The sequence below is a fragment of the Ursus arctos genome, unplaced genomic scaffold (assembly GCF_023065955.2).
Source record: "Ursus arctos isolate Adak ecotype North America unplaced genomic scaffold, UrsArc2.0 scaffold_15, whole genome shotgun sequence".
Taxonomy (NCBI): domain Eukaryota; kingdom Metazoa; phylum Chordata; class Mammalia; order Carnivora; family Ursidae; genus Ursus; species Ursus arctos.
In genome coordinates this window covers 37,311,774-37,329,890 of record NW_026622819.1, presented here as the reverse complement: position 1 = coordinate 37,329,890, position 18,117 = coordinate 37,311,774, and the positions used below count along the sequence as shown (strand labels likewise).

Below are 18,117 nucleotides of genomic sequence, written 5' to 3'. Positions count from 1 at the left end.
ATATTTATGCCCCTCTCTTACTGAATATTCAATTATACATTCTTTATATGCTTTAGAATTTTTTTTAAGCGGTGGGGGGGAGAGGGAGGGGGGGAGAGAGAGAGAGAGAGAGAGAGAGAAAGCTGAGCAGGGGGTGGGAGGGGGAGAGGGAGAGAGAGAGAACCTTAAGTAGGCTCCACAGTCAGAGAGGAGCCCAACATGGGGCTCAATCTCATGACCCTGAGATCATGACTTGAGCCAAAATCAAGAGTTGGATGCTCCACTGAGTTACCCAGGCACCCCTGCTTTAGAATTGTTTTAATTGCTTCTGTTTGAGAGCTAATTTTTACATTCATTTAAATAAATGAGGTAGGACAAACTATCACAACAGCAAATCATAATATTTACTATCTTAATATCAGCTACCCTTTTTTTCCCCCATCCTTTCTACAGTTTTCTATGTCAACTTGTGTCTTTGATTTTAGGTTTTTTTTCAGCTCCAAGCTCATTATACTATGGGTGTGGATTTAGAGAACTCAGTCTGGTTACAGTCTGCTAATTTTTATGTGCAAGGACTAAAATTTCCAAGAGCTGCATGTATACATACTTCACTGTTAAACTAAGCAACAGAATTTCCTGACAAACTAATGTAGAAAATAACCCGGATTAAACAAAAATTTGCAGAGTACCTGGTACAATTTTTTTTTTCACTGTAAGATGTTAGGAAGATAGTTTGTTCTGTTATTATGATCCCTTTACAGTGAAGAATAATTGAAGGAGATACTTAGGAAATACAGATTTTTGTATGTACATGCATTTAAAAAATGACAATACTTTGTCTGGATATATATTATATATTCAAAGACCTTTCAGGGAAAACAGCAGGGCACTATGCATTAAGCTCTTTCTCTAAAGATTATGCTTTTTAATGTGTTTTTTAAAATAAATTAATGGATACATCCTCAAAATGGTGAGATACAAACCATACTACATATGAAAATGATCATTCAAGTCTTTATTCTGCAAAAATGCAGATTAACTTTTATTTACCAATACTGAAGCAAAGTAAACTAAGTCAGTTGAATCGTTTTTCTTACCCGTGTGATGGTAAACAGGTAGACTCTTCCTTCCTCCTTCTTTAGGTCATTCATGTATGTTGGTGCGCCCACCAAGAGCACGTCTGTGATGGTGTCTTTATTCACATCGACTGAACACAGCACACTCCCAAAATAGGAGCCGATCTGGAACGAGAAAGCATATTAATTCCTAGAACTCCTACACTCCTAATGTTACACTGAACTTTCATTTACTCATTCAACAAACAAAAATCGAGTGCTTACTAGCTGTAAGGTGCTAGAAGCATTAAGATGGACAACCCAGTCCGCTCTCTCAGGTCGTATCATGATAGAACACTGGTTGTTAAACCTCAGTGTGCACACAAATCAAGAATGTGTCTTTAAAATACAGATTGTGGAGACCCATTTCCAGAAACTCTGAATGGGTGCAATCCAGAAAACAGTCTTATTTTAAATAAGCACTCCAGGTGTTTCTGATGCTTGGGGCTCAAAGACCACATTTAAAACAGAAACACTTAGAAGGTTCTGTGAGGTGTGCTGTGGAGAAAGGCAGGAAGGGGAGAGGGAGGTGGTGCCCGGGCTGTGTGGTCAGGCATGTTCCCGTAGAGGCAAGGGCCAGATGCTGTGTGAGCCGAGTGCAGAGGGCCCAGGAAGGCTCGGAAAGATTAAATGTTCAGGGCACGCCCCGTGAATACCTCTGCAAGATTCAGAAATGGGTAAGAAAAGATTCATTCTAGAACACAGTCCTTGTTTCTCTCAAAATAAAAGCACCCTTCTTTAAAATAGAGAGGAGGCGAGGAAAATATGTGACCATAGCTGGTTTGTGGTCAAGGAAGTCAAAGACTCAGGTCCTCTTATTCCTGGAAAATCCACAGAGACAGTAGAGACATCACACTTAATCCCGGAGAAGGGAAATCTAAATGGTTGGTTTTTTCTGACTCAAGGAAGGACAATTTCTGTTGGTTGTCAGAGATCAGGGTTGCCCATTTCAAATATGTGACAAGCCCATGGGTGCAATCTGTTTAGTAAGGAAATAGGAGTCTGTCAGCTGGCCTCTGCTCTAGTGAGCCATGACTGGGAGTCATCAGCTGTTCTGACTACCAAACAGTCATGCTGAGAAGAACGTGGAGGAAAAGAAAGTTGCTTTAATTTTAGAGACCTCAAAGCCACAGGACACCTTGACAGGCCCAGACAGAGTAGCTTAGTCTTGACAATGCTGTACTGCTCCCTTCTCATTTTTCCTCCCGATCATTGGTTCCTAGGAGGAGCTTGCCAATAAAGCTGTGGTTAGGTGCTTGTCATGAGGATTAAATAAAACCCATGTTTTATTAATCTGGGGAGTCAAAGACTTGCAGTTGAATGTAGCCAAACAGCACAGGCTTTGATGACAAATCAACCCCATGAAAGCTATTTGACCTTAGGAAGGTAAACTCTCAGGAACCTGTTAGAAGAGGACGGTAGGTCTCAGTATTGTGAAAATTTGAGGAATTTTAAAATTTTATTTAAATTCAATTAACATATAGTGTATGATTAGTTTCAGAGGTAGAGTTCAGCGATTCGTCAGTTGCTCATTCACGTGCCCTCCTTAATGGCCATCACCCAGTTGATTTAAGGAATATTCAAATAAATACAGATTACAGAACCAGCTACAGCTCGGCATTCAATAAACGCTAGTTTCCATTTCTATCAACTCCCACTCCTCATCTGCCCCAGTTGTCCCTGCAGTTAATTTCACCTGCTACACAATGGCATTTACCTGGTCACCTCGGTGAGCCTGAATAACTGTGACATTGCCATTCTCATTCACACTGTAGAGCACGATCTGGCCAGTATAATTTGCCCGAGGAGCGCCAGCAACAAAGTGGATATCGGTTCCAGTAGAAATCACTGCCACAGAGTAACCTAGGAGAAAAAGTTACAGAGTAGGTCCTATTGAAATGCTCAGCCACATAAGCTCTCAAAGTTAGTAGAGAGGACCAGAGGTCCTTTTTTTGTTGTGGGGGTGGGGCGACGTGTTAGAAGACGGAGGAGGGTCAGTAATGTATCCTTCCAGACTGAGAAGGTATTTTAATGCTGAAACACAAAGCAAGCTACTCTGTATTGTTTAGAGTTTCAGTCGGGCTAACTTACTGATAAGAGCAATCCGGCAGGCAGGCAGGCGGGCGGGCAGGCGGGCGGGAGGGCAGACACGCGGGCACGCACGCACGCACGCACAGACGGCCGATTCAAGACACTACGCAACTACTCCCCACCCCAACTCAGACCTTCAACTCCAGCTTTTATGGAGCAACGGGCATGGTGGTGAGGTCATGGGGTCGTTATCTAAAGAAGCCCCACCTGTGCCAGAGAGCTCTCTATTGTTTATCTTAAGTGTTGGCATCTGTGCCCCAGAGGGGAAGTTAAGCAGAAGGCCAACAATGGAGTCGGTGTTGTCAGCACTCCTTCCGGGGGATGCACGGTTCCTAGTGTGCCTGGGCACATCACTGCGGGCACATCTTCCTTTTTCTAAGATGAACTGCTCCTGCCCTCTGACTGGCAGCACTGCCCTGCAGAGATGGGACACCTACCTATAAAGCAGGCCCTAGATTCAGGGTTGTCCCATCAGTCACTCATGAACGTGGCACTGAACAAGGATTTCTTGAATGACTAACTACATGAATTTAAAAGGTAATGTCCCACAGTGTGAAGAACATAGGCTTTGGAGTTAGACTGCCCCAGGTTCGAATTCTGGATTTGCCACTAAGTTGTTTACCTTTGGGAAAGTTATTAACCTCACGGGCTCTCGAAGGTAAAATGGGGATAATAATACTTTCTTCAAAGAATTGTTAGGAGGATTTTTTTTTTAGTTAAGCAGGCTCCATGCCCAGCGTGGGGCCCAATGTGGGGCTTGAACTCACGACCCCTGAACTGAGATCAAGAGTCAGACACTCAACCAACTGAGGCGCCCAGGTGCCCTGGAAGGATTAAAATGTTTGTGTAGATAGAATTGCCAGCTCAGGAACTGTCCCATCGCAGGTGCTCAAAATCAGTGGTTGCTTATTATAGGAATAAAAAGACTAAGAACTCTAACGTAATATAAGACTACCACTTACTATATTGGCTTTTAGGAACTATTTCCATTTTAGAGAAGCACAATCACAGCTGCTTGAACAGCCAGAAGAGATCAGCAAGTGTAATACAGTGTGTCATTAAAGAGTTTTAGGATACGGCCCGATTTGCAAAGAGGCAACATGAACACGTACAATAAATATAATTAGATGACACTTCAAGGGCTTTGCTGAACGGATCCCGAGATTCAGCAAGGGGCTCGTTTATAAAAAGGGAACTTAAATTTGCTGAGTCAAACGCTGCTATGCCTTACCTAAATATGAACTGTGATTTTTATCTTGCAGAATTTGGTCAAAGGCTTGGTTAGGAAAGATCAAATGTCCATGAGATGTCTGCTGGACAACAGTCCCACTCCAGGCATAAGCTCCTACTGCACCCAGCATCAGGATGTCCTAAAAGAGTTGAAAAATGAAGATCATGAGAACAAACTACCTTTGAAGCACAGGAATGCAACGTAGGCAAAACATCGAAATAAATGTTCTAGATTTAAGGAGAAAATGATGAAGTAAAATGTATATGAATATATGTTGATATGTGTCCACATTGTTTTACTGTATTTTGTGCTGGAAAACAAGCCTTCCCCCAGGCCATGTTATCTTGCTACATTCTGTAGATAAATCTCTACTACACTATGGGAGGAGCACATAGCCATCTTCTAATTTCCATTGAAAGGTGCACATGTGCAAATGCCAAACAGTTGTGAGCCTCCTGTCCCATGTATTCATGAGAAAAGCTCAGGGTGGGATGTGAGGCATGCTTGAGAAATGGGAAGTGCGGCTGACAGAGGGGGAGAGGTGGGCCCCACTGCTATCCAGGCATGTCCTCGTAGGAGGACCTCTTCTGACCTGTTCTATTTTCAACTTTTTCCTCTTTCCTCTTGACTCCTTCTCAAATGTTCCTCCATCATCTATATCCTAGTCCAGCTATTGGAAGACAGCACAGCTACAAAAGGTAACTATAGTATGACATTTCATCTCCTTGGAGGAAAATAGCCACTGGTCAACACAGCGCCAGGAGGGATTGGTACACAAACCAGGACAGGCTGCTCTGGACTGACTCAAAATCCAATCTGAATCGTCAAAGCTGTAAGTCAACGTACAAGGCAGGGTTTCTCAGGATGGGATTTATTATTTTTAAGTTTTTGATCTTAGATCTCAGAAAACAACAAAGATATAGATTTTGGATTGAAAAATATAAGCCATTAAAAATAGAGCAAATAGGAAAAAGTGTCCCATTTTGAGGACAAAAGACCATGAAATTGTGTGAATGACGGTCATAAATTTGGGACTCTGCATCAGGGGTGCAGGAAAGGACTTCAGGACATGTAAAACACCTCAGGAAGTTATGTGCAAAATTCTCTGTGTGTGGGTTCATTTATATTCCTTCCTAGGGAAAAACCCATAACTTTTATGAGCATTCCTAACAATTGGTGATCCAGACAAAGCACCTTTACTTCTAGGGAAAAAAATAAGCCATTCCTGGTCCTTCATTCTGGCAAACAAGTCATCTGAGTTCATACTGTTCCCTAAGCTTTTCCAGTGTCCTCCATCTCTGTGTCCCTCTGCTACTCCACTGGGACCCTGAGGAGAGTTGGAACCAGAGCCCAGGGAGGTAGATGTTTATGAGAAGAATGGATTTTCTGAGCTAAGAAAGCTTCCCAACTCACATGTTTCCTAACTCCTCACATTTTTCAACCATCTTGTGTCTCTGCTCTTTGAAAAGAGAAACTCTGGCATCTCAGAATTCAACAGTGACAGTGATGACAAGAATTTGTGTTTTGTTTTTTTAAAGATCTATCTATCTATCTATCTATCTATCTATCTATCTATCTATCTATCTATCTAAGAGAGAAAGAGTGTGTGTCCATGAGCTGGGGGAGAGGGAGAGGGAGAGAAAGAATTTTAAGCAGACACACCGCTGAGCATGGAGTGGGCTCAATTCCAAGACCCTGAGGTCATGACCTGAGCCAAAATTGAGAGTCAGACATTTAACCGACTGAGCCCCCCAGATGCCCCAAGAGTTTGTGTGTTTAATAAACTTTTCCAGTAGTTAATTGATTTAAAGCAAATTCCTGCAATGATAATTCTTCGAATTAATATAGTGCCTGCCCTTTGGAGTACTCATATGCTTTCTTGCCTATTACCATTTTTTTCCATAAAAAATCCCTGTCAAACAGGGAAGGGAAGGCATTATTATCCTTCATCTTTTAGATGACAAATCAACAGCACAAAGAAACTGAATGACTATGACTGGGAATCAGAACCGTTGATCACTAGATGGCCGTTTTTTCCATTCTATATATAAAGTTACCGTGCCCTGAAATGTTAGGTCAAATGACAGCGTGGCTGGAAGTTATCTGATATACACACGTTTTGAGGAGAGTAATCTGCGCTGAATCCCACTTGTGACATTTCCATCTGGAAGTTGTCTCCTCCTTGAGTAGTACCTGGGAGATGACAATTTCAAGACTTATATCACTGTCACTTTTTAAATCAAATTTTCAAACACACGTGCATGCACACACACAAGTGAACACATGCACACACACACATATACAGACATACACACACTCATACACCCACAACGTTCTGATGTTTGCTCGAAAACATAAAGCTGGCAAATTCTGGGAGGGGGAAATCACTAAGGAAGTGTTCCAACAACAACCCACAAGACTTCCAAGGTAGTGTTTGAGGTTGGTGTTAATCTCAATTATGCATTAATGTGCTTATTGGTATGCGTATGATGTTCCTGATATCAAAAATACTCGACATAAGGGATGAGGTAAAATAAAAACTGAAGTGATGGCCTTTTCAAAAAAATATTATGACTAGCTAAGAAACTAACTGAATTTTTAGCTTTTAAATATTGGTACTGGTAAATGTACACGCATCTCAGATGCAGCTGGAAGAGCCAGGCAGTTGATGTGTAGTGAAGAGCAGACAGAGATATTTGGGTTAGACTTCAGGATCCAGGATTCAAGACTAGGAATTTTAGCAACTGGGAAGCTTGTCCTATTTCTACATACGTGCTTGCCTCTGACAGTCAAACCGTAGGACTCAATTAGTATTCATTTCCCATACAGTGTGGTCAACATGGTTACATTTCATTACTCTTCACAAAAGATTAATAAATTCCTGGACTACCACTTTGATATGGAGAGTGATATATATAATGTATACCATACAACACAGTCACTTGTTTAGAAGATGAGATTTACAGGATGAATAGAGATAATTTTTTAAAGATTTTAAGTAATCTCTACACCCAGCATGGGGCTCGACCTCACAACCCTGAGATCGAGAGTTGCACGCTCCACTGACCAAGCCAGCCAGGTGTTCAAGATAATTTTTAATAAAGTAGAACAGTGCTTCCCCCAAATCCAAAATAGCAGATAAGGCACAAAATCACTTCTAATTAGCATTTAGGTTGCACTGTGATTATTCATGTTCATGCCACCACAAACAAGCATAAGTCATACCATAGGTAGCCAAATAATTTTATATTATCTCAAGCCACATTAGATATTGATAATGATTTCAATAACTTAGAAGTACCATTGGATGTTTAAAGAAGCATAATATTTTGGGGGTAGAAGTCTCCAGTGGCTAATCAGGAGGTAAAGATAACACTGAGAAATGAATGCTTAATTTATGCAATGCCCTTGGACCCAGCTTCTGAAAGAGTACCTGACATATAGTAGGTGCTCAATAAAATAGACTCTTTATTGCTGAGAGTTATTTGGGTTAACCACCAGGAACCAGAATTTGGGTCATGTGGGACTTTCTGCCAACTGGAATTATGTTCCATACAGTGATTTCTTGAACATTTGGTATTTCTACACTGACTAGACCTTCCAAGGCCATTTAAGTAAGTTATTATAGATCTGGTAAATAACGTTTCCTTGAAATCTGAACTATTAAAAATCTTCACTATGTTTTTCTAATTTTAAAGGTATACATGTTCGCTGTAAATGAATTCAAGAATTTCAGAAATTATGTAACAGTAAAAAAGGTAAAACTTTTTATATTATAAAAACTACGCAAGGGTAAAAAAGCAAAACTATTTACAATTATAATAGGAGATATTACTAAATTGCCTTCCCCCCAAAGCTATATAATTTATAATCTTATCAATAGTGTATGAGCTTCTTTGGTTCCCCATAATATCTCCAAGATAATATATTACTAATCTTTGTTATATTTTAGGCACAAAGTAACATTGATTTAATTTATAATTTAAAATAATTACTGAAATTGGGAATATTTTCTTATGTTTATTAGCCATTTGTATCTTATCTTTTATGAACAACTCATTCATGTTGTCTGTTTTTCCTACTGATTCACAGGAGTTCTTCTCATATAAGGTATACAAGTTAACATTAATAGAGCAAGACTACAGTAATAAAATAAAGAATTCTTGAAAAAGGTTTTTGAAAGATGGAGTTCTTTTACCTTCAATGCTAAAAATTTGTTCTCCTAGTGTCCCAGCCTTTTCTAGTAGAGCTGCTTCATCAGACACGTTGAAAAAATATCTTTCTGTTGGAATACTGGCAATTGCTTTAATTTCTTTTATTAAATTTTTAGTATCAAGGGCATTTCTGTTTAAGTACCCAAGAACCTTGAAAATAGAGGAAGAGGGGAAAAAAGTCATCACAGCTGTACTCCAATATCCCTACTAGTACTTTCTAGTACTTTATTTCTGAACACAATAGGGCCTCTGGAGAAGTAAGTCCACACCCCCTAAGTCAATAGGACTGAAAATCAGCAAGAAGCGAGAGAGTGAAAATCTTTTCTATAAAGCTGAGAGCAGCGAATGAGAAAGTGCAGTTTTGGGAAGCGATGTTATAAAGGAGCACTTACCCATCAACTGAAAGACAACTAAAAAGAAAATCTACTTACTGCTATGCCAAACCTCAGTATATTGTCATTGTTGCATTGATCAATCACGGCTTTCAACATTGAACCATCATGCGATTCACCATCAGTTACAACCACCATTACTTTGGTAGCACCTGGTCGTCCTCCAGCCCCTGCTGCATAAGCGAAATCTCTGTGGCAGATAAGATTAAAGACTCGCTATCAAAAGATGAAGCTAATATGTGGACCTCTGGTTAGAAATATAAATGTGAAACTAACTTCTTTGAGCATGACCTACTGTGACTTAGAATTTCTCTCTATATCAGGTCTGGTGACATATTTACCAACATTCTATTTGCAGTTTATAGGGAAATATATATAAATCTTGCTTGGCATTAACAATAATTTCCATAGTTTCCATGGTGTGTGTGTACGTGTTTGCATGTGTATATGGTGTATATGTATTTACATCAAGAATCCTTAGAATTATCTTCTGATAAGAAAATTAAATTCATTAATACTAATCAACAGAGCAAAGATATTCAGTCCTGTCACCAGTTTTATTCACTGGATCTGCATTTACTTTCTCAATACGAAACTGTTTTTTTAAAAAGTAATAAACACACTTGATAAAAGAATTTCAAAGCATTTGGAAAGGTATAAAATAAAAATCTGACACCAAGCCACTGTTCCAAAGGTAACCACCCTTATCAGTTTATGTCTCCTTATAGAAAATGTTTTATTTAGATGTATACGCATAATCTACTCCTCAAATGTTCATGCAAATGGGGGCATAGTCTATACAGTTATTTTTCATTTTGATGGAGGTCTTTCCATATAGGCATATACAAAGCTCCCCCCCCTTTTTTTTTAAAGATTTTTATTTATTTGAGAGAAAGAGCAAGAAGGAGTACACAAGCGTGGGGGGGAGGGGCAGAGGGAAAGGGAGAGGGAGAAGCAGACTCCCCACTGAGCAGGGAACCCAATGTGGGACTTGATCTCAGGACTCAAGATCATGACCTGAGCTGAAGGCAGACGCTTAACTGACAGACACCCAGGTGCCCCCCAAGCTCTCCTTTTTAAGGGCTGCATAATATTTCATTATTTGGGGGTAACCATAGTTTAACCAATTCTCCATTATTGTGCATTTAGGCCATTTTGAGTTTTACAAGTAATACTGTAATAAATGTCCTTGTGTATATATCTTGGCATACTTTTCCAAATGTAGCAATAGGATAAAAATCTTAGCAGTGAAATTACTGAGACAAAGGATTTACACATTTCAAACTTTTACCTATTTATATTACCATAATGTAAAAGAATGCAAGGTTCTCCATCTCCTTTCCTTAACAATGAGGATTATTAAACTTTTAAATTGGGGACATTCTGATAAGTGAGACTATACAATTATTTTAATATGCCTTTTTTTTCATTATAAAGAGATAATGAACATGTTATATTTATTAGCCATTTGTGTTTTTCTCTATGAACTCTTGATTTTTCTTTATCTTTGCCCATTTTTCTTTGTATTGTTCATTATTTTCTAATTAGTAAGATCTCTTTGTTAATCAAGAAAATGATCTTTTGTCATATACATCATAAATATTTTCCTCAGTTCATTAATCTTTTACATTTTAGTGGTATTACTTCTGTATAGAAATTGTATATTTTGGCATCAATTTCATTGATTTTTTTATGTGTGCCTTTTATATTTGACATGGTATTTTAAAAGGACTTCTTATCTCTAAGTCTTGTTTCTTTAAGGACTCAAGTTTCTCATAGTCCTTTAATAATTCCGTTTTCTTAGATTTAAATTTTTGGTGCAGCTGGAATTTATTTTGATTCAATGAGTGAGTCAGGGATTCAGCTTTATTTTGTCTCTAGATGGGTATCCAGTTGTCCTTCAACTTTTTTTCCTGACTATTGGATTCTCCTGTTCCACATTCTTTCTGGGGAATGCCACCCACTCCTTTGGACTACCTACCACCTATAAGATGACACCTTAAAGTCTACTTCTATTTCCATTCATCTCTCCCATTTCAAATTTATGTATCCAAAACCTGCTGAATATTTTCATTGGAATGTGTAAGGAACTCTTTAATTTCAACATGCTTAAAACTGAGAATGTCATTTTATTCCCTAAAACTTTCCTGTATTCAACATAGCAGAATGTAGACATATAGAAAAATATTTCATATTTGTCACCCAGACAAATTTGAATACAGTACTCACATGAAATACTTGTTGAGTGAATTATACTCTTTATGACACATGGTAGAATTCATGTATGATTGTAAGATTTCTGAAGGTAGAAACTGCCTCATTTGTTCTGATTGCTTTCAGGTCTTGGAATAATAAATTGCAACCATAGGCAGCCAATGAGATAAGATAAATGGAAAATGGTAATATTTACTAAAAGAGTGTCAGAATTCTATTTGATGTTATAAAGAAACAGACAAAAAAAAAGAGAGAGAGAGAGAGAAAGAAAAGAGAAAAAAAGATAATTAACTCCTGGAAGGTGTGAGTAAGAAGTTAGGTGATTCTCCTAACAAAGGAAAGGCTTCTATTAGCTTGGGAAATAGTGGTAAGAGCGAGATGATGGCACAGGAGAGAAAACCAAAGTTCTGAAAAGATGATAAAAGCCAAAAAAGTCACATCTTAACAGACAGTGGCCATTCTTCTTGAGAGGAGAGCTTACCAGGCAGTCCCCTGAGCTCCTTCCAGGGAAAAATACCACATCCACACTTCCTGCTGAAAACACAGGCCCTCTGCAGTTTGTAGCTCCTTCTAGGCCATTTTCTATGTCAACCTACTCTTCCTCTGAGTCCAGTTTACTAGGACATAAAGGGCGCTTTGACAGATGGCAACTGACCTATTGACTAGCCACAGCCTGTGAGATGGCGTGGCCCAAAAGAACATCTCAATAGGAACAACAGAGATTAACCAAACTGATCCACTTGTATAAATCCACCTTTGAGACATATAGGGAAAGTCCCCAGTTGATAGAAACAGCAACTAGAATATACACCCAGAAAAAAGGAGGAGCAGATACAATAGGAAATGCAGAAATAGAAAAGACAGGATGTGGTGACTGCCCAGATGTATGCTACTAAGGAAGAAGAAAAAGAGTAAAGAAAACCAGTAAGTGCTTACTTTGAATGACTAGGGGGAAAGGCGGTAGCATGAATCAGAATGGAAAAGTTGTGAGCATGGGTAGGGAAAAGAATAAGGCTGGTTTAGGATGTATTGAATTTGATAAGTGAGCCAACACTCCAAATTAAAGATATCCAGCATCAGCTGGATGCCTGTGTGAATTTGGGAGAGTTCAGAGCTGACCACGTAGCAATGTGGTGACCTACACAGGGCTAATGCAGGTGCCATGAGAGTGGAGACAATGCCTAAGAGGAAAGGGAGATAAGAAAAAAAGGGGGGTTCTGTTGTAGTGAAATAAAAATAGGAAAAGGAGCCAAAGAAGAGGCAAAATTGTTGACAAAAAGTTGGCAGGGATTCTAAAAGTCTGTGATGTCATAGCAACTGGGGCTGGAATAGCAGTGTGTGCTCAGCAGGAGCAAATGGTAAGGGGAGCTAAAGAGGATGAGGTTTGAGGCAGGACCACTGGGTAGTTGGCTGATGAAGAGGCCCACGTTTACCCGGTGGCATGCCATATGTTTCAAGGAAGTGGAGGGAGGGAGTAAAGACAATTTTTTAAGGAGTATAGTAGTGGAAGGAAGAAATACACAACACGAAGACAAAGGCAGGAAGTAGGTTTAAGGGAAGGTGAAGTTTTTGTTCTCATTTATTTTTTAACAATAGGAGACTCTCTCGCATTTTTGTAAAGGTATATGATTAAAACAGAGTGAAGATGAATGCAGGAGTGCTGAGAAAATAGAGAAACTGAGCTAAAAATTAAGAGTGTTATGTAGTTGTCACATTCACATTGCTCCGGATTGTAATAAACATAGTGAACCCATTCCATTCAATTCTGACTCCTAGGTCATTAACATTTAAGATTCCATTACCCTTCTTAATATGCATGAAGCGCTCCATTAGCTCAAGTTGTCTGTGGCCTTGATAAATATTAACAAATAATTGCATTTCCTACTTAATCTAAGGTCTTTTAATGTCATTTCATGTACTTCATATAAAATCTTTAAAAAATCATGGAATATCTTGTAGAATTCCTAGAAATCAAAGATTTTAAAATTTCATTTCCTGTTGCCTTCTCAAAGTGTTCGAGTGACAGAATGCTTGAACTTTTCTTCTTTATTACTTCTGATTTAAGTGTAAGTACCAGGTATGTTATTTTTGTCTTTTTTTCTTCTTTCTTACTTACAGGCACTTCTATTTTATCAAAATATTGGGCTATTAGCATCATAACTTACTTTGCATATTGAATTGCTTTGAATGTATTTGTGAGGTCTCCACCATATTGGTATGTCTGGGATGTTGCTTCAATCATTTCAGCTTTCGTTTTGAAAGTGTTCAGGTTAAATACAACTCTTGGTTTGTTGGCATACTGAATTAACCCCACCTTCAAGAAAGCAGAAGTTCATTAAAGGTTTGTCATTGTTATAAATAATTTCTAATTAACCAATATAATCAAAATCAAAAATGCATCTGGATGTGGGCTGATAGTATAAGGGAATCATTTCCAATTTTGTTCTTAAGAATAGTTATTTTTCTTCCAATGGAATGACTTCTTTGTTAGAGGCTGTGAGTATATAGCAGAACTTACTGATAAGCAAGATGATGTCCTAAGAGGTATGATTTGGTTCTCAAGAGTAATAGTTATAAATTTTCAACTATAATGGTCATAGATTATCTAGTAATTGATTTTAAAGCACTGTCTTATAATATTTTAATATGGATAAATATTAGAATAAAGTTCATAACAAGATTAAAATGATATAAATTTTCTAACTAACAATGGATATAAGCATATAAACAATTACAAGCAGTCATGGAGAGAGAATAACAGCTCATTAATTGAGAATATTTGCTTATTAAAGAATTAGACTTGAATACAAAAAAAAAAAAACAACAACAAAAACAAAACCAGTGAGCTAATCAACACAGTTAATTTGGATGTATTTATTGTTCTGGATTTCCTCTAATCACAGACTTCAGCATTTTTGGAAGGAAGCTGCTATATGAGCATGTGGGCAAGAAGTTTCTGGACTTCAGAGGAAATGCCCTTAGAGGGAGTCTTATCTGAGAGATCTGACAGACAGAACAACTTCTGAACAAGATGCTGGGGCACATATCCTAACCCTTTAGATCAAGAAGGCCAAACACTTCTATGAACATCCTCGTTCTCAGCACTGAAATCATCCTCTATGCCTAGGAGTTGGGGGCTTTCAGAAAAACAGGAAGTGGCAATAGGAGATCAGTGGTAAAAAAAAAAGGTCTCTAAAATAGAGGTCAGTAGGTAAGGAAGGTGGAAGGGGCAAGGCCTGGATTTCTGAGTTCAATCAGCTACTTTCGCTAGGAAGCAGTCAAGTAGGCACTGGGAAGACGTGAAAAATATGATACTGCTGGAGCAATGTCTCTTTAGGATAGGATGTAAGACTTGAGAGGGAGGATGGGTCAACAATAACTCTAAGGATTTAAAAGTCTAATATGAGAGGAAGATGTTAGTAACTCCGGTGACAGCCCCAGAACTTCTTGTGAGAAAAGAGAATGATGAATAGAAGACTTAAAGAAATGTGGCATATTAGGACTTACGGAAAGGCCAAATTTAGATTGGAAGAAAAAGAGACTCTGTAAAGCACCTCTAGAGATGAAGAAGGTGCATTGGGGTGGGAAGACGAGAAGAGGAAGGCATAAATTCCGTTCGAGAGACTATTAAATACAACAAATCTCGCTATGGGGTAATCCATTTAAAGGCAGATAAAATAAGCAGATACTTACGAAAACTTCTCCTATGATGGGCTTTAAGAAGATGCTATACAGAAATCAGTGCTATACCTAGTCTTCTTTTTAAAAAAGATTTTATTTATTTGAGAGAGAGAGAGCATGAGCTGGGGGAGGGACAGAAGGAGAGGGACAAGGAGACTCTCTGCTGAGCATGGATCTTGCCATGGGGCTTGATGCGGGGCTCCATCCCAGGACCCCGAGATCATGACCTGAGCTGAAGTTAGACACTTAACTGACTGAGCCACCCATGTGCCCCTATACCTGTCTTATTCACAGAATTTTCTGGTAAAAGCCCACAGTGAAACCTCCAAAGTTTCAGTGGACATTAGTGTCTTATTGGTATTGAAAAGCAATGTCAATGGGGAAAACATATAATACTGTACAGGAAAGCAGAAAATCAAATTTCAATATAGCTAACTGCAAAGCATTTAGGGGAAAATGTTCCAACAATTGTTACTAGATGTTGGACACTAAGGCCTCAGATGACAGGAACAACCCCAAAACATACACTGGTTAACTGTGAACTGATCCTTGTTGATATTGGTTCAATGTGCTTCTACAACCAGAATGAGCAATGAAATGGCAAATCCAAGAAGAAAGAAAGAAAGAAAAAAGACCCAGAACTTTAACAAGAAATGCTATTCAGTTTTATGAAAGCAGGAAGCTTCTGTTCCTGAGTTTTGGATGCCTATCTCAAGAAGACAGAAAAGCAAATTAAAGACTCGTTAAAACACAGCTACACAAAATTATTGAAAAGACTTGTCCTGTGTAAGAAAAGAAGCATAGACTAAAATATAATAAAAGACTAAAAAATAACAAAAGATAGGATTATGCTGTCTATGGACGTCTTTATAAAAAATCCCAGAATTCGAGGACAATTGTTTTACCAGCAAACAATAAACAAAAGAAATTAATTACTAGTCCAAATGGCTGTCAAGAAAAAAATACATAATAGATTTTAAAATGTATGAATAAATTCATGAGTTATAGGAGGGAAAAATAAGAAAAAAAAAGAGGATTAAAATGCTACATCCTAGGGGCACCTGGGTGGCTCAGTTGGTTAAGCATCCGACACTTGTTTTCAGCTCTGGTCATGATCTTGGGGTTGTGAGATTGAGCCTCAAGTCAGGCTCTGTGGTGGGTCTGGAGCCTGCTTGAGATTCTTTCTCTCTCCCTCTGCCCCTCCTCCAACTCCCACTCTTTCTCTCTCTTTCTCTTGCTCTCTCACACACAAAAAATGTTATATCTCATATCCGATGCCTGTGTCAGAAATAGAAATCTCAAAGCTTAAAGACCAGCATTGAGCAATATCATGGACAGCACAACTCAATGTAGTGCAAGTTTCAATTAACTGTCAAGATTACCATTAAGTGCATTCAATATGGGGATCTGACAAATGTAAAAATTAAGACCTCATATCTAATAATATTTTCTCAGAAAGAAAGTTGTGGGTTAGTGTATGTATTATTCAGACCCATACCTGTGTTTTTTTGGGGCCTATATCCAGGCCTTGGACAAATTTTTCCAAGAAATTCTTTACTGCCTCCCAGGGATAAATGCTGTTTGATTCATCACACACAACCACAACATCTATGAGGGCAGGGCAGGCTACACAGGAAAAATGAAAGAAACAGATTCCATAGGTAATTCAGTCTTCACACTCATATGCAAATGGAACAAAGTAAAATGCACTGGAGGAATTGGGTGGTACTTGATAAATCCCGCCTTCCCCCTTCACATAAGGCACTGCTCATACCCTCTGCACATTCGTCACTTACCCTGAACTGCAGGTGCGAAGCTGGTTAAGAGCTGAAAATCGGCACTGACGTCAGAACAAACACCAGTTGTGTAATATTGGCTTCCACACTGCTGTGCCCACAGGGGACCACAGGTCTTCAAAGAGAGAGCAATGACAAAACATACAGAAAACATGAGTCCTCTACTTTTCCATTTGTGAAACTCAGAGATCAGTTCTGTGACTTTACAGGATACTAGGAATTGTCAACTCTTATAACTTGCAGGTTAAAAAAAGCCTCGGAGAGAATGTCTCAGAAAGAAAGAGCAAACAGAAGTAAGGGAGAAAGAAGGTGGCAGCTGGACTGGGAGGCTGGTGGTGGTGCAGGGAAAAGCCCCTTGGGTCATCCCCCAAGCTTAGAGAAAGAGGGTGCTTTCCTTCATCTTCCGTCTCTCAGTTACCGAGGCCTCAGGGACTGAATCTGTAAATGAGGATACATCATACCTACTATTTTTTAAGGTTGTTGTAAAGATTATACATATAAAACATTTAGAACAGTGCGGGGTAAATAGCAAAGGCTACAAAATTGTGAGCCAGCACCATTGCTGTTGTTATTCTTGAACAAAGATTATATTGTTCACCTATATTTTATGCTCTCTATATACCACTTATACTATTCAGCAGAAACCACAGGCCCACAAGCACCAGGACCAGGCAGGAACCTCGGAGTGTTCAGGCTCGTGTAGACTCCGTGATGAATGAAGAACCCAGGCCTCATACACAGGGGCAGGTCACCGCGGCTCCTGCCCATTGCCAGCCTTGCCAGATCTTTCCAATTTTCAAGGAGAGCCCGACAGGACAAACTCTTTGTGAAAATCCAGTTAAAATAAACACTCTACGGGCTAAACAAACACAGTGAGGTTCAGGAACTGCCAGTTTCTAACTTTGTTATCGAGTATTTATTTGAGGACTTCTGATCCCCCTATTTCTACTACCTAAAACCTTCATCCTTGCCCACACCAGACAAACTACAATTCTTCTTATTCCCATCAACCCAACCTCAAATCTCTCCTTTTCAGCAGCCCCTGAACGCCAAGAACTCCTGCTTCAATTGTGATTAAATCATACAGGAAACATTACATTAAATAATACCTAAATTGCTAGATGTGAAAGGACAAAAACGGGAAAGAGAAGTCCAGTCAAGGTCTTAAAGAGCATCTACAAAGTGTAACGTTAGGTAAAGCTGTGGATCAATTATTAGAACTTAACAAAAAAGGGTGAACTTGCAAAAAGCAATTGGAAGAATAAAAAGGAATTTATTTGACCCGATTTAATTGTTGGTTGCTCAAAGGAAAAGCGGCTGTGCTCATATTTCATGCTCAGTGAATAAGCCATAGTTCTTCCTTCTATAAAACTGGTTCATTTTGCCAATTAGGGGAAAATCACG

At 38.9% G+C, this 18,117-nt stretch overlaps 1 protein-coding gene across 2 annotated transcripts in view; it reads right to left on the bottom strand.

Annotated features, from left to right (window-relative positions):
- ITGA2 (integrin subunit alpha 2) overlaps positions 1–18,117 on the bottom strand; it is a 105,649-nt gene that overhangs the window by 41,570 nt on the left and 45,962 nt on the right. For both annotated transcript variants that reach the window (XM_048224317.2, XM_026510678.4), the window contains 9 exons: positions 16,714–16,828; positions 16,416–16,543; positions 13,402–13,550; positions 9,062–9,212; positions 8,615–8,780; positions 6,533–6,609; positions 4,417–4,555; positions 2,812–2,957; positions 1,077–1,220 (listed from right to left, as the gene is read on the bottom strand). In XM_048224317.2, coding sequence (XP_048080274.2) covers positions 1,077–1,220; positions 2,812–2,957; positions 4,417–4,555; positions 6,533–6,609; positions 8,615–8,780; positions 9,062–9,212; positions 13,402–13,550; positions 16,416–16,543; positions 16,714–16,828 — 1,215 coding nt within the window. The remainder of the gene's footprint in view (positions 1–1,076; positions 1,221–2,811; positions 2,958–4,416; positions 4,556–6,532; positions 6,610–8,614; positions 8,781–9,061; positions 9,213–13,401; positions 13,551–16,415; positions 16,544–16,713; positions 16,829–18,117) is intronic.